Here is a 17,279-nt window from a genome sequence, read left to right on the forward strand (position 1 = left end):
AGAAGGACACAATAAGGATGGGAGCCGCAAACAGCTGAATGGGTCCATGTTCTGCGTTTCCTACAGAACGTCATGTATGACGCGACGCATGCATGTGATGTAAATGTATTTTTATAACAATGTTGCGTGTGGAGCTGTCCAGGATAATGGTACTTCCCTGGCTTCATGCCATCCTTCTGAAATACATTACTTCTCATCTGATTCCATCACACGCCTCACTAATTCCCTGCTGAAAACACATCCATCATTTAGCTCGCCGCCGCTTCTCAACACGTTCCGCGTTCTTATTAGCCTACAGATCCTTGCTGTGCTGCGCATGTTACTCAAGAAAACCCCTTTTGTGGAGATTGGGATTCATAAAGAAATGAACAACAGGTCCCGCCGCTATAAGGAAGTTACCCAGAACCCTAATGTCTTCCTTGACCAGCGTCCCTGGCTTTAAACCTGTGCACGGGCCAACTAGAGACTAGTCAAGAGCCACACTAGGGCCAACTGTTAGCCTAATTCTATATGTATAGAATATGTATATGTATAATTCTAAACGTAGAATGGAAGCACTCTCTCCTCGGTGGTATTTCGATGAGAATCTGCTGGGTTCCATAAACTGGCGTATACCTGATCCTTGGCCTTCCATCGAACAGAGACCTTGTTACTGGGTTGCATTGGTCGGATCATATATACTGTATGTGTTATTCATTATATGTTACTATTATTTACATTAAAATTAAATTCTGTGTATGGAAAGCGGCGCCACTACTCCCATTACAATAATAAGGAAGGAATTCTCTACTAGAATTAAGTAGACTCCTTGACCACTGAAGATGTAACTTCTGTAGGAACCATACATGGTCAACTCATGAGAACCATATGGTTTTGTAGCCTATTCCCATATTCATGCAAATACACCTGGTTTATATAGATCAGATCAAGATTTATTTGAATTCTACATGCCCCTTGGGGCAGTATGCTCATTTTAAGACAGTAGGACCAATGCCATGCCCACTATTACCCTGGTATCAACCATGGCCTCCAACAGTTGAGGTTGGTCCCTTTTCTGCTAGGATAGGACGAGGGAAGACCCATAGAGACAGCTAAAGAGGTAGTATTCATGTATTTTGTAAGGAAAGGGTTCTACATACATACAAGAAAATATCAGCACCTTATCCTCTTCTTCCTCCATCCCATGATGACAAGCCCCCGCTTTAAAGGTGGCTGTCGAGGGGCTGATACATGTTCTAGATACGTCAATCGTTACAGAAACGTATCGCTACGAAGACATTATTCGAGAACACGCCAAGTTAATAACAAACCAGACTCCGGGGAAACATATTCTTTAAGTTTTTTTATATTGTATTCCAGAATAATCTCTGAAATGACGAGTATGACTCAAATGCTGAATGGAATCCCAGCTCCATAAGCGTTCCTACGATGGAACCAGGACACGATACTCTACAGCTACACGAGTGTGCGAAGATACACGAGATCCAGGAAGGTTTAAAGTGTATCCAGCGCTCGAACGTCTGGAGCTCACCGTCTTCTTACTGCCAATGTGGGTCATCTCTGTATCCAGGTCACTCTATTAATTGGCACCTAGAACCAAAGTTATGAAACTGATGAAGGATTTGAGAGAGGCCGGACTGGATATTAATTTATTCACTATAATTGGAACGCGTTCCCTCTGGGAATCTCGCTGTCTCATTACTACGTTACGAATGCTGTGTAACCTCGATAGATCATCGAGAAAAAAAAGAAAGAAGAAAATAGATAGAAATATTTCTGTCAATCAAAATAATTATTGTTTAAGAATGACGATTCAGAAGACTTTTAAGGTCTACTTTATGAACCTAAAAAAAAGCTTCCTAATCGGGATTAAAGAGAGCGTTTAATGTCTCGGACAGCTTTAATAAAAAAAAAAAAAAACACCTTCAGGAGAAGCTGCAGCTTCAGAGCCCCCACCTGGTTCGCGGATTCTCGTCACTGATTGGCTGCCTGAATTACATAATTTATCCTCATAGATTCTTCCTATAACCTTTAAACCTGCTTCATCATCTACACTTTTTAGAATTTTACAACAAAAAAAACAAAAAACACTTGCGTTAGGGAGAAGCTGCAGCTTCAGAGCTGCAGAGCTGTGGTTCAATGATTCTCACCACTGTTCAATCTTGTCTTTTCCCCAAAATTTCTTAGACTTTAAAATGAGTTAAAAGCCGCAGATTTTAGTCCATGATAAAGTGCGGTTTTTTTTCCGCTGCCACAGAAAGCAAATTTACTGGGTCAATTTAATCGCTGTTTCTACACTGATCCCAAATAAACACCTTTTAACCCCAATAATGCAGCGGCTGATTTCTATCAGGGGATTTTGTTGTCCAGACTCACAAATGATCGGAATAAAAAATACAGAAAAACAGGAAATATGGTACTTTAATATTTTTTTCATCCCTTCGATATTTTCCCACCCAACAGAACTACATAGTAACAGTAATTTAGGTTGAAAGAAGACAGGAGTCGGTCAAGTTGGGCCTCGCTCTTGATCCAGAGGAAGGCAAAAAAATCCTCATTGAAGGGATTTCCAATTCTGCCTCGAAACGTGGAAAAGATCCTTTTTGACCCCAAAATGGTATCTGATTTTTCACTGGATGAACAATTTATAACTAATCATCTCCTTATAGCCAATGATATCCCCGTATATTCTTCTCTGCCGAAAAAATAATCAAGGCATCTGTTGGACCTGATAGCACAGCCTCTGCAGGTAGTGGATTCCACATCTTTACTACTCTTACTGTAAAGAACCATTTTCGCTGCTTTTAGCGGATGACCTCGTATTCTTTGCGCACTATTTGTATAATAATATAATTCTCTATCAACCCGCTGCCTCCCTGGTGTAGCTCGTGGCACAGGCGGAATATGTTTTTTTATGGAAATTAATTATTTCCATTATAAGATAGATTTGATCTATAATTAATCTTAATTAAATATATATATTTTTTTTAAAAAGAAATACATTTTAAAAATAAATGAAACATTTTTTTTAGATTGATAAATTATTTTAAACAAGACCTTGGGGGATTAATTGCATTTCTTTACATCGTGTTCCTGAAAGAAATAATTAATCTGATCTAAATCGCTTTCTTTTCACACTTCTTTTTTTTTTTTACTAATTGTTTTCATTTCTATGCCCAGATCCTTCCCGGAAATAATTCTTTAATCATTTCAAATGCTGTCTTATTTTAGCTGGGGGCAATTAATTGTCATGTGACATAAAAAGCAGACACCGATAGGTTGATGTAATACTAACGGGAACTTCTTAAAGTTCTTCTGATAAGGTTTATACGCTGAACCTGCTGGTGAGAGCAATGGATTTCTTGTCTTAGTGGGACTACCCCTTTAATGGAGGTTTGTAAACTACTTTACATTCATCCAAAGCTGAAAAAAAGTGAAATTAACAAAAAATAGGGGACATTAGCATTCAATATAGCTTTGAGTGGGTCACATTATTGGCAGCACCCCTGCCGCAAAACGGGGGGCAGATCACCCTCTCGGAAGATTAGCCCCCCTGGTGCACAACTGCCCCATGGGCTGGTTATGAGAGATCTCCGACACCCCCAAACCGCCATGAAGGCTTTACCTCCATGTAACTTCATACCCCGGCACTCCGCAGATAGGACCCCGGCATGGGAGGGGGGGGGGCCTGGGGGCAGTACCCAGGGTAAATAAATACATTACGGATCAAGTGGATACATCGACACACCCGCCGCACCTCACTTTATCAGAGAAAAGACAAAAAAATCAGGATTCGGGATGCATTTCAGACTTTTTTTCTAAATCATATACCGTATATATATATATAGCCCTCCGGGTAGGGTGGTATTCAGACACGATGGCCCCCTCCTCCTGTTATGGCCCCCGAAGGTATCGGGTCGATTGATGAATCTTTCCATCCGTATGAAAGCACCCAGGGGCGAGGGCCATTATCTCCGCATGTTTATTAACAGAATATTGACGCTCTCCCTGTCCGCAGTCTCTGAACATTCTGCGACCTCTCTCTGTTCGCTGACCCAAAACCCCGCGCTCTGGAATATTAATAATCATGGATTTAACCCCAGAAGAAACCCGTGGTTATTCACCGCAGCGCGTTTAGGGATCCATACGGTTCATGGCGTCAATGTATTAGTGTATCCAGGCCGGGACTAGCACACCGGCCAAATGCCCCAGCGCCGGTTTGGGGGCCGCAGTGTGTGGCCAGCAGCTGCCCGCCGCGCACTAAGTGATCATAAAGTAAAGCGACGCCCCTTTCCCCACCAGCCAAAAAGAAAGCCGTCTTATTGATTTCAGATAAATTGATTGGGAGCGCTTTCCTACTACAAGCAGCCTATCAGCGGCAAGAAGACCATGGGGGGGGCAGCTGTAGCTGCAGGGCTGCAGCTTCTACCTCAGTATTTGTATTTTTGAAGAATGTATATTAAAGTACTGTATTTAACCTCCAATGGCCCAGCGGACATCGGCACTGCCCCATCACCCAATAAACAGCTAGACTCTCCGTAAAGCGGCTGCAGGTTACCCCAAACGGTCTGTGTGTTTTAGGCGCTCCCTGAGCGGCATGCGCGGCGTCACAGCGGGCACCCTGACGGTATCTCAGGCCTGCAGAACACTCAGCCATAGATTTCAGTTCCTTTTGCTGCGGGTCTATGCAAATCCACAGGACGGGAAACACACCGAACAATAGCGTGGTCACAATACAGAGGGTGAAACCTGTATACCCGCCAAGTGTCCCTCGATAATATGAACAGTCCCTCTCTCCTCCCCTGATGCCCCTCTTTTCTAGGAGCTCTGAATGTTTGCTGGGTATGAGGGTATCGCAGGGTTCTACAGCCCTAAAAGCCCCGATAATATGTATAGAAACAGCAGGAAACGGCTTTATAAATTAAATGAAGTAAATAAAACCCCATTATTCTTCCTCGGAGTACCTTAGTTACATAAATAGCTATCAATATGTGACAAGGACACAAAAAAAAAATCTGGGAACAGCCCTATCCCTGCCACGTCTCTGACCCCACCCCTAAATAGTGTCCCTACTTGGCCCTTTAAAATCATGGGAGTATGTCATCAGTCGAAGCCACACCCCTGAGGAACTTAAACATTTCCTCCAGTTGCCATCTTTTCTTTATATATAAAGCAAAACATTTTGGATTTAACTAAAATGACAGATCCATACACACACAACAAGCGAGTAAAGATATTCTATCATTAGACTTACCTCTTCTTGTTCTTTTGCCTTCTTTTTTTAGCTCTTCTTGCTTCGTCCACGCTGGAGGTACTCGGAAGTTCTCTAACGAACCCGAACAATGCAGAAGGATAGAGAGGTGCTGAAACGCTTCTCTTTCTCCGCAAATGCGTCTGTGATAGTCTGGCCTTGTGGAGTACTTCAGCAAAAGGGCAGAGCCACAGGGACGGCCTTTCCCCTGTTCCTCCAATCAGGTGAGATGGTGTGTGCAGAGGCCTCGCCCTTTTGCAGAAGTGCTCCAGGAGGACTGGTTAACAGATCTAATAACAGATAGAAGCGGAAGAAGAAAGAAGAGAGAAGAACAAGAAGAGGCGAGAAAAGAAGCTGAGCTGCGGGAGAGGAGATGGGGACACGAAAGTGGCCGGTGGAGAAGGAAGGAAGACATTGACAGAGCATGAGAGAGAGAGTGAGAGAGTGTTAGAGTGAGAGAGTGTTAGAGAGAGTGAGAGAGTGTTAGAGTGAGAGTGAGTGAGTCTAAGAGCGAATGAGCGTGAAAAAGCAATGAGATGGAAAAAAGCTTTCTTTCTCGTTTTTGTTTCTTTCTTTGGGGATTCCAACTCTTCCAGACATTCATACTAATTAATGTAAATTAACAACAAATTTAATAAAGTCAAAGTGTAATATTTGTTATATAAATCACATATATAAGAATGTATTCAGAGTAATATGCACTATACAATAGAGCGCGTGTTCCTGGGTGGCCCCTTCTGATAAGGTCCAGACCCCAGCAGGCGGCTACAGGACCAATATATATATGTGTCAGTGCTGGTGGGTGTGTTTATGCAGATCTAGATGGGAGGGGCTGCAGGACCAGCGAGCGCGTTAACACGGGTAGGCGGGTCTCTGAAAAAAAAGGCGCGGGGCGTGTTTATGCAGATGCAGGGGGACAGGTCTGAATGACGCGCGGTGCAGGGGGGTGGAGCCGCTGTGTGCAGAGGTAGAGCGCAGTGCGCCCCGGGGAGAGCGGACACTGTGCACCGTGCGCTGCACCATGGCAGACCCCGAGCCCGACGAGACCATCACCCGCTTCGCCAGGAAGGGGGCTCTCCGCCAGAAGAACGTGCATGAGGTGAAGGACCACAAGTTCACCGCGCGTTTTTTCAAGCAGCCCACCTTCTGCAGCCACTGCACGGACTTCATCTGGTGAGTGGGGGTCGGGGACCTGGGGTTATGGGGGGCAATGCAGTAACCCCCCCCAAAAAATGCCCAGCCTGTACCCCCCAAAGAACAGAGCATCCTCCGATCTGGGCTTCCGAACCATACATTCCAGGAATCTGCTTTATTGGAGGTGTCTTGTTGAAATGTCAGGGGCATCTTATAAAATACGGGGGGCATTTAGTATTATCGACCCTACGGAGAATGCTTTGTAATGTATTGATTGCCCCCCCCCGAGCCCCAAAGGGTTAAACTTTAATTGCTACCGGCATCCATCCATTCATACCCGATGCGGGGTGTTCGAGCTGCCTGTGCCCCGCTTTCAGCCCGTTAATACCCCCCTCTATTCCCTTTAAATAACCTGTGGCATCTAATTCTGTTATTAACCCGTTAATGATCGTGCAGAATGCACAGAACACAAGAGATGCCCATGGAGGAGGAGAAGGGGGGGGGGTGAAAACAATTACCCCAAATTAGTGCAGTTTATCATCTATGGCCCCCTGCTAAATACCCATGTAATCTAGGAAGTTTTTATTTACCCCTACCCCTCCATTTGGCTTTAGTGGGGTAAAGAGCGTTAAAGGCGAGGGCATCAAATCAAGATATTGTGGGGTGGGTTTAGTGATTAGACCATCATGTGGTTATCTTGCCTTCCTGTTGAGTACATTACAGATAACATCAGGGTATTATTGCAATATTCATGGGTAGGGGCATTAGCAGCGAGGGGGGGTGCTTTGCTCTAGAATGCAGCGAATGAATGATATAAAGCATTCTTAGTGTGTGTTCTTATTGATTGGGGGCCAATGTATTGTTCCTGGCCCCCCCCTCCCCTCTGGTTGTAAGGATGGCGCGATTCACGGAATAATACCCCAAATGCCCTCTGCGGTAGCGGTGACATCTCTGGGGGCATTAACGAACGGGATTTAGTAAAGGAACTCCGAGACCGCATCGATAAAGCAGCGAGGGATTTGTAGACATCTGCTTGTCCGTTGGTGCTCGCGATCCACGAGACAGCCTTACTAATGAATGACGGAGACCGCATGAATGAGACGCTCAAGGAAAATGAGACACATTCCTCCACGGAGAGAGCAAATCTGACCCCACGCCGCTCGGAGGCATTATTCCTATTTCTATTCTCCGGCAATCCGGTCAAACCCCCCCCCCCCCAAAAAGTAATAATCCGCGCTGAGAATTGCTAAAAAAACCCCCCAAAAAAACAATTTTCCTGAATTTTTCCCAACCTAGAAAGCAATTTCTTAAGAGTATATATCTAACCGTATACATTTTTTGTAATAATGTTTGCTTTTTGAGATTTTTTTTTTTTTTTAAATAAATAAAAAATTGCATTTTAATTCGACTTGGAATTATCAAAAATGTAGCATCTTCCGCCGTAAGAGAACCTTACGTTTTCTAACAAGACGAGCTGCGCAAAAGACGTTTCTATATTTTGGGGTAAAACTAATGTTTTTCTAGTTTGAATTTCCGCTCATTGGAGTATATATATATATTTATTTTTTTTCTGTGGATGCGCATGTTTGGGATTAACCTCTTCATGCCATTTAAATTTAAATGATAACTCCTGCCGCTTGTGTGGCTGAGAGTGCTGGGACATGCGTGTAAACGTTGCGTGTGTGTGTGGTCGGTGTCCCTGCCTGGCTGCCGCGGTATCCGTGTCCTGTGCCGTGTTAATATTCCGGTGCAGGATTACACGGACGGGCAGCGCGGGCGGCTGTCTCGGTGCTCCTCGTGTGTGGGAGATGATGTCTGGCGGTGACTCCGCGCATGCGCTGCAGCCTGCGTGCTGACGATCTGCATGTTGCTGGTTGTGTGCGCCCCGAGCGCGTTGTGTGTGTTGCTGCCTCTCGGCGTGGCATTGTGTGACTGTCTCGTCCTTGTCTGTCTTTGCGATTGTCTCTTTGTATCTGTCACTTGTCATTGTGTGTCTATATGCTCTGCACCGGGGTAAATGTAGCGAAGCCCCTGTTTGACGGCGGGTCGGCCCCAAATAATCTACCCCTTTTTCCTGCTGTAATCAGTCGTTGGTCTCGTCTTAGATTCAGGAGCCGTGTGCCTATCCCATGCATGTTTAAATTTACTCATTGTAATAGCATCTACCACCTCTGTTGGGAGGCTGCTCCACTTATCTACCACCATCTACTTTTCTCCTCCTTTTGAAACAAACCTCCCTCTGGTGAAGGGAGCGCCGGCTGTTAATGGGAGTTTGGCAGGTTCTGCCCCAGTGGGCACCAGTAAAACCAATGACGACTTTAGAAGCCGCAAAGGCCTCTTTAGTAGCCCACATGCAATACGCAAATAGACGCTTGTTTCTCCTGCCCCCCCCCCCCATATGCCACAGGGCAGTTAGTTCCTCTGTCATGCAGGGTTATATGGACCGTGTGATCCCTCCGAGTTGGTTTGGTGCTGAGGATAGTGAGATTCCTCTCTGGTACCCCGCCACGGCCTATGTGTATAAATGTGTAATTTTGGGGAAATTCTCGACCCTCTTAGCAATTTTTCTCTCTTTTTTTTTTTTTTTGCAGGGGATTTGGCAAGCAGGGCTTCCAGTGTCAAGGTAAGTGCCCCTTCATCTTACCCTCGCTGCGGTTTAACCCCTTCCTTGCTCCTGTATTAGAGGAGGCAGTAGAGCTGTTTATTGCCACCCCAGGGTCATTCCATGCAACCCGTGTAACAGATAACGGCGTTACTTTCCCCAGGGGGCCGCTCGATAGCGTTATACACCCATTCAGCGGGCAGGGCTCTGCAGTGAATGACTTTCCAGGTGACTCCTGGATCACAACTCCCATGACTCTTAGAGCCTGTCTGAGGATGATAGGAGACCGATATCGGATCTTTTGACGGTGAGAAGGTCACCAAGAAGAGACCAAGAGAGGGCTTGGAATAAAAAAAAAAAATTTGAACAGACAACCCAGATCAGTAAAGCTTTTTCAAAACCATAGTTTGAAAGCCGCCATATTGGAGGTGGAAGGTGCCAATCTCTTTTAGTACCTGCGAGTGTCTGTAAAAGGGTTAAAAGCCATGAAAATAAATTGCTATATACTGGGGTTTTTTTTAAAAAAAAACAAAACCGTTTTCTTCAGTTTGTTCTGTTTCTCGTTTAGTTCCTTATTTTAAAAAAAAAAAAGTCTGTTAACCCTTTAAAATCACTGTCCGCTGGCTTTGGCACTCAGTGTTAATCACATACAAAACCAAGTAAAAATCTCTTTTGTGTGTGTGTGTGTGTGTGTGTATGGGAGAGGGTGTGTGTGTGTGTGTATGGGAGAGGGTGTGTGTGTGTGTGTATGGGAGAGGGTGTGTGTGTGTGTGTGTGTATGGGAGAGGGTGTGTGTGTGTGTGTGTGTATGGGAGAGGGTGTGTGTGTGTGTGTGTATGGGAGAGGGTGTGTGTGTGTGTGTGTGTGTGTGTGTATGGGAGAGGGTGTGTGTGTGTGTGTGTGTGTGTGTGTATGGGAGAGGGTGTGTGTGTGTGTGTGTGTGTGTATGGGAGAGGGTGTGTGTGTGTGTGTGTGTGTGTATGGGAGAGGGTGTGTGTGTGTGTGTGTATGGGAGAGGGTGTGTGTGTGTGTGTGTGTGTGTGTGTATGGGAGAGGGTGTGTGTGTGTGTGTGTGTGTGTGTGTGTGTGTGTATGGGAGAGGGTGTGTGTGTGTGTGTGTGTGTGTGTGTGTATGGGAGAGGGTGTGTGTGTGTGTGTGTGTGTGTGTGTATGGGAGAGGGTGTGTGTGTGTGTGTGTGTGTGTGTGTGTATGGGAGAGGGTGTGTGTGTGTGTGTGTGTGTGTGTGTGTGTGTGTATGGGAGAGGGTGTGTGTGTGTGTGTGTGTGTGTGTGTGTATGGGAGAGGGTGTGTGTGTGTGTGTGTGTGTGTGTGTATGGGAGAGGGTGTGTGTGTGTGTGTGTGTGTGTGTGTGCGTTACTTTTACCCCCTCCTGCTTCTGATACCCTTTATCTCATCTTTTTTGCGCGTTACTGTAGCACACGAGGGAATAGCCGCGCTGAAATGGCTTCCCGGGCGCCCCTTTGGCGCGCTAACAAAATCCAAAAGACTGTCTGCTTTGTTTTAACTACGGATGATCAGTCTCTAGTTAATTCAGCTGTTTATGGGCGACAACTCCCACCATCCTCAGCCATTTCTTGGCAGATAGAGAATAATAGGAGCCCGAGACAGCTGCCTGGGGAAGTGGAATGTTGGGTAACCAAGGGGTTAAAGAGAAGTTGTCTTGGTGGATGCGCTCGGCACCGATCGAACATACGCGGTGACTGATATGTTTCTTAGAGACGTGGAGACCCCGGCACGTTGCTTTATCTTTGCGCCTTGCGCCCGTTTTAAAGTCATACCGGTCAGCCCTGTGCTGTCATGTGGCATGAAGAGAGGGCGCTGATAGGTTCATGGGCTTATTGCCATAGCATGAGAGAAAAAATAATCTTTTTGTGATCAGCTTCGTGTTCTACGTTTTAGAATCCAATGCACTAAATAAACCAACGTGATGGTCTTTGCCGGTGTATATGCAACCTGGATATACTATAATTACACCTTTTATATATATATATATATATATATATATAGCCATATTTTCATGTTGAATGCATAGCGGAGCCCGTGTTGCACGGAATCGAGTGGGTTTCTCTGCATGCGAATAGGTGCAGGCGTTCTTTAGCGATTGGAGTTCTTTGGTCTCGTTTAGCTCCTCCCCTGGCTGCCTGTACTGAAAGCAGCGAGTGTACCTCAGTATGCTCCCGTCATGTGCTCCATTCCAGCTACAGGAAGCTGAGCTCCTCCTGAAACCAAGGGGGATAGCATCAGCCAGTGGCTGTGTTTTATTCCCTGATAGACTTCAGCTCACAGATTTGACTATGCATTGTGCTGGGCCGACCCCACTTGCAGAGTTGGCCCTTCATAATGCGTAAGGAAGCTGTGAGTTGTAGGAGTGTTTCGCTAGCTAATGGTTTAGTGAATAAACCCCAGACTCACCCCCCCCCCACCCCGGCCACACGCCCCTCGCCGTATCTCCTACTACATAATCCCGGCTTGGTAATACCCCCTAATAATACCCCCAAAAGGGCCGTCTCCGCTGGGTTTCGGTTACTCTCCCGTAACGCCTTATCTCTGCTTTCGTCTGCCCTCTTCCACATCCTTGTTCTCTTGCCAAATCCTGCTGCGCTGAGTCTTATTCAAATATATAATGCACACAGGGACTTGGGTTATAGCTGGGCTTAACCTGTTCATTGCCGGGGCGATTTCAAACAGGCTTGCGCTTCAGGAGGCTTGCTGAGGATGATGGGAGTTGGCGTTTCGGCGTGGTAACCTCGCGGGACGCCGCCATCGTGTTGCGAGCATCTGTTTCAGCTACGATGCTTTCGTTCTGTTCTACGGAATATACTTTCTTGATATATATATATTTTTAACCCTTTCTGCGTGCAATTCCCTGCGGCGTGTGCTGCTTACCCACATGGCACACGTATGGTTAAAAAAAAAAAAAAAAAAAGACATTTCGCCCCCATGTGTTGTTTTTTTTCCTTTATACATGTGCTAACATATGCACGGAATGCATTCAATCTGCGCGGTCTAAATTTTTAACCCCTTCAGTACCGGCTTCCTCGTGCCGTGTCTGGACTTGCTGTTCTGGGAGAGCCGGAAGGAGAAGATGAGGGACTGCGGTCTGCGTTTCAGCAGCTCGGGACGATAAAAACCCGGGCGAGAGAACGGGGGGCCCGTCGTTTGCTGTGGCCCCCTAATAATAATATGATGCGCTATACAGGATCATATAACAGGACACGCATATCCCACATGATCACGTCACGGGTACACGGGAACCGTTTTGTTGACTTTCTGCCAGCCGATTCTTGTTGCATACCGAGATGTTGGGGTTCAAGGGGTTAAGAAACCATCCTGGAGCAGTCACTGGGGACATTTCATTGGTTGCTATGGCGATTGCTCCTTGTATATAACTCTGCACCCTTTTTTTAAAATTTTTGCTATGGATATGGTTATTTTTATTGAAATGTTAGTAAAAACAAAAGACAGGAAATTGGGTTCTTTCTTTTGATCTTTTTTCTTAGTGGTTTTTGTTCTGATTTTTTTTTTTTGTTAAAAGGGAAGTTTTCTGCGGCTGGGCGGCGGATTTACGCCCTGCCGGTACCCGTGCCAAATCGCCGCGAGGCTATTGATCGGCTTCGGGATGGTAACCAAAGCAAACCTCCCCGCGGCACGATGAGTTATTTGGGCCCATTAAACGCGGAGCTTCTGCTGATCTTGGCTGCAGCAATTAAGTGTTAATTAATGGCATGAAATGTACCCGTTGTACAGCACCGCGGAGTATGACGGCGCTATACACGTCAATGAGTAATAATGCCCCGTCGTTGGAAGAAAGGCCTCTAAATGAACCATGCAGATTTTTGGCTGCTTGAGCGTCATGGGATTTGGAGAGGGCTACGGCTTAGTAACAGTCCAGTGGAGCCAATCGGTGATGAGCGTTGCACTCATCTCACCTGTGTTCAAGCAGGACCGATTTTATGTTGAATTGGCTTCTCTTAGATGTTAATATCCCCAGCATTTCAGACTGAACCTTATTGAATAGAGTGTGAGCTCTGCTCTCATCTAGATGCAACTTTTGGGGCTGGTGTTGCAGCAGCCAAAAGCTTTATAGAAACATAGAAACAGCCAGCAGATCGGCCCCTTTCGGCCCCCGTCTAGTCTGCCCATTTCTCCTGCTGTAAAGACTCAAACCTTAACCAGTCGTTGGTCTCGTCTTAGATTCAGGAGCCGTATGTCTATCCCATGCATGTTTGAACCCCTCACTGCATTACCCTCTACCACTTCTGCTGGGAGGCTGCTCCACTTATCAACAAAAATGTCCATACATTACATCAAAAATGTCTTTATTCCCCAAGTTTGTGGACGTCCTTTCCCTTGAAAGGTGCAGTTTTAGCTATTTGCGCGTTGGGAGCCGGATCATCTGGCTATGAAGTGCACATGCAGCTGCTGTTTGATGTTGGGCCCGTCCTCTTCATGCGCGCCACATTAAGCTCTTCTTCATGGTGCTTTGAGCCGCAGAGATTAAGGTGAATAACTGGAGGTCTGCACACATGATCCTCGTCCGGCTATTATCCCCGCTCTATAAACCAACGGCGACTCCCAGCCTTCCCGAATCCCAGCTGGCGTGGCTGGGTGAGCGTAATGAGAGTTGCAGTCCGCAGCTGGGAAAAAATGCCAGATTACCGCAAGATTTAGCGCTTTTGTACCAAAAAAGTAAGATATATATATATATATATATATATATCACATTTTAGATTGTAAGCTCCTCTGAGCAGCTCGCTCCTCACCTTTTTCTTTCTGTAAGTCCAGTTAGTTCCGTATGTCCTCTTTGTACAGCGCTGCGGAATATGACGGTGCTATGTAAGTGCCGGCGTTTCTGCCGGGGGCCAGATGTCCGGGGTGATTTCTGAGCGGTATCGACGAGTGAGCTCAGCGCTTCCTCCGCCGCTCTGGCCGAGGGGAAGTCGAGCTGATAGCGGAGAGAATGCGGGGGATCTTCTTATTTTTTTTAAATTTTTTGTGTGTTTTTTTTAACTGTAACTTGGCCTGGCGTCCAGATAACGCTTCTAATCCGGAGCGGGTTTCCGGTACAAGCCCTCCGGGACCCCCGGACCACCCGTTATCTGTCCTTTCAGACACTTTCCACTCACTGGCTCACAAAAAGCTTTTCATCTAGAATTATGTTTAGGATTAGACCCCCCCCCCCCCCGTTCTCTGCCTCAACTCCCATCACAAGCAGGCATCCTGTATCTGGCTGAGGTTGATGGAAAGGAACTCCAACAACAGGTCGTTGTGAAATGAATTTGCCCTGAGGTGGTAATTGCCTGCGCAGATGAATGAGCTGCCATCCATTTAAATATGTCGCATGTATACATAAAATATATACGCTGCCATACAGACGTTTGGGGTCACAGAGCTGTTTTCATGGAAAACAAGGACTTTTCTTGCCGTAACATAATCACAAAAGGGTTTCTACCCATCAATTAGCCTTTTCAACTTAAACTTGGATCAGCAAACACTACGTGCCATTGGGACACAGGAGTGATGGGAGTGATAAAGGGCCATTGGGACACAGGAGTGATGGGAGTGATGAAGGGCCATTGGGACACAGGAGTGATGGGAGTGATAAAGGGCCATTGGGACACAGGAGTGATGGGAGTGATAAAGGGCCATTGGGACACAGGAGTGATGGGAGTGATAAAGGGCCATTGGGACACAGGAGTGATGGGAGTGATAAAGGGCCATTGGGACACAGGAGTGATGGGAGTGATAAAGGGCCATTGGGACACAGGAGTGATGGGAGTGATAAAGGGCCATTGGGACACAGGAGTGATGGGAGTGATAAAGGGCCATTGGAACACAGGAGTGATGGGAGTGATAAAGGGCCATTGGAACACGGGAGTGATAAAGGGCCATTGGAACACAGGAGTGATGGCAGTGATAAAGGGCCATTGGAACACAGGAGTGATGGGAGTGATAAACGTCTATTGGAGGAAATGTATATTTTATATGCTGTTGGCCTAAATAAAGGGCCGGCTCCATGCGGACCGGGAACATAAGTTCACTTCTCCCTGTCCAGGTCAAGAGGGATCAGAGATGTTCTTCTGATCATTTTTTTTATTTTATAAATAAACTGTAAAAACCTTAAAAAAACAATAATTTGCATCAAGAACCCTCTTAATGTCTCCGAGTCGGTGTAATACGTCGTCGTTTTAAATGTCGGCTCCGCTGGTGAGATTTGTCTTGGCATAACATAGGAACAAGACTACTTAGTGGGACGAAGACCCCGGCTGGGGTACAGAAAGCTGCGGCCCCCCTGCTGTGTGCCTTGGCTCAGAAATTCACTTTTTTTTAACGCGGTGTCTTTGTAATGCTTTGTAGGGTTTCCATAGGTTACAAAATGGGTTTTAAATGGTAATTTTAAAACAACTCTGACAAATGTTCTTTAAAGAGGATCGGCCACCATATACTTATCCCTAGTATCCAATAAAATAGGTTTTCCTCAATATTGGGCCGTTTTTTCTTTTTTTTTAAATTTCTGCAGGAAACAATAGAAAGGCTCAGTCTTAATGGCCCAGCGTGACACTCTGACTAATTATGGTGTATGGAGAAATGGACTTCATTAGCATCGCCATAAAGCATCAGCTCAGTGCGTTGTTTGAGCCGGGAAAGTCACCCAAAATATCACATGACTGCCAGCAACGGCGGCTCCAGATCTGCAGATAAAGGGAGTTTATTGGAACAAAATGAGATAAAATTTTGTTACCGACAGACATTACTGTATACAGTGCTGGGGGTTATATTACTGTATACAGCGCTGGGGGGTTATATTACTGTATACAGCGCTGGGGGGTTATATTACTGTATACAGCGCTGGGGGGTTATATTACTGTATACAGCGCTGGGGGGTTATATCACTGTATACAGCGCTGGGGGTTATATTACTGTATACAGCGCTGGGGGGTTATATTACTGTATACAGCGCTGGGGGTGTTATTACTGTATACAGCGCTGGGGGGTTATATTACTGTATACAGCGCTGGGGGGTTATATTACTGTATACAGCGCTGGGGGGTGATATTACTGTATACAGCGCTGGGGGGTTATATCACTGTATACAGCGCTGGGGGGTTATATCACTGTATACAGCGCTGGGGGTTATTACTGTATACAGCGCTGGGGGGTTATTACTGTATACAGCGCTGGGGGGTTATATTACTGTATACAGCGCTGGGGGGTTATATTACTGTATACAGCGCTGGGGGGTAATTATTGTATACAGCGCTGGGGGTTATATTACTGTATACAGCGCTGGGGGTTATATTACTGTATACAGTGCTGGGGGTTATATTACTGTATACAGCGCTGGGGGGTTATATTACTGTATACAGCGCTGGGGGGTTATATCACTGTATACAGCGCTGGGGGTTATATTACTGTATACAGCGCTGGGGGTTATATTACTGTATACAGCGCTGGGGGGTTATATTACTGTATACAGCGCTGGGGGGTTATATTACTGTATACAGCGCTGGGGGGTTATTACTGTATACAGCGCTGGGGGTTATTACTGTATACAGCGCTGGGGGGTGATATTACTGTATACAGCGCTGGGGGGTGATATTACTGTATACAGCGCTGGGGGGTGATATCACTGTATACAGCGCTGGGGGGTGATATCACTGTATACAGCGCTGGGGGTGATATTACTGTATACAGCGCTGGGGGTTATATTACTGTATACAGCGCTGGGGGTTATATTACTGTATACAGTGCTGGGGGTTATATTACTGTATACAGCGCTGGGGGGTTATATTACTGTATACAGCGCTGGGGGGTTATATCACTGTATACAGCGCTGGGGGTTATATTACTGTATACAGCGCTGGGGGTTATATTACTGTATACAGCGCTGGGGGGTTATATTACTGTATACAGCGCTGGGGGGTTATATTACTGTATACAGCGCTGGGGGGTTATTACTGTATACAGCGCTGGGGGTTATTACTGTATACAGCGCTGGGGGGTTATATTACTGTATACAGCGCTGGGGGGTGATATTACTGTATACAGCGCTGGGGGGTGATATTACTGTATACAGCGCTGGGGGGTGATATCACTGTATACAGCGCTGGGGGGTGATATCACTGTATACAGCGCTGGGGGTGATATTACTGTATACAGCGCTGGGGGGTGATATCACTGTATACAGCGCTGGGGGGTGATATCACTGTATACAGCGCTGGGGGTTATATTACTGTATACAGCGCTGGGGGGTAATTATTGTATACAGC

General features: G+C 46.0%; 1 protein-coding gene across 1 annotated transcript in view; it reads left to right on the forward strand.

Annotated features, from left to right (window-relative positions):
- The first annotated feature begins 6,272 nt into the window (after window positions 1-6,272).
- Window positions 6,273-17,279, forward strand: part of LOC149285827 (protein kinase C beta type) — a 59,911-nt gene continuing 48,904 nt past the window's right edge. The window contains exons 1-2 of the mRNA XM_089495082.1: window positions 6,273-6,424; window positions 8,977-9,008. Coding sequence (XP_089351208.1) covers window positions 6,273-6,424; window positions 8,977-9,008 — 184 coding nt within the window. The remainder of the gene's footprint in view (window positions 6,425-8,976; window positions 9,009-17,279) is intronic.

Source organism: Sceloporus occidentalis, unplaced genomic scaffold (assembly GCF_023333645.1).
Source record: "Sceloporus occidentalis isolate IW3139 unplaced genomic scaffold, rSceOcc1.0.p SCAF_76, whole genome shotgun sequence".
Taxonomy (NCBI): domain Eukaryota; kingdom Metazoa; phylum Chordata; class Lepidosauria; order Squamata; family Phrynosomatidae; genus Sceloporus; species Sceloporus occidentalis.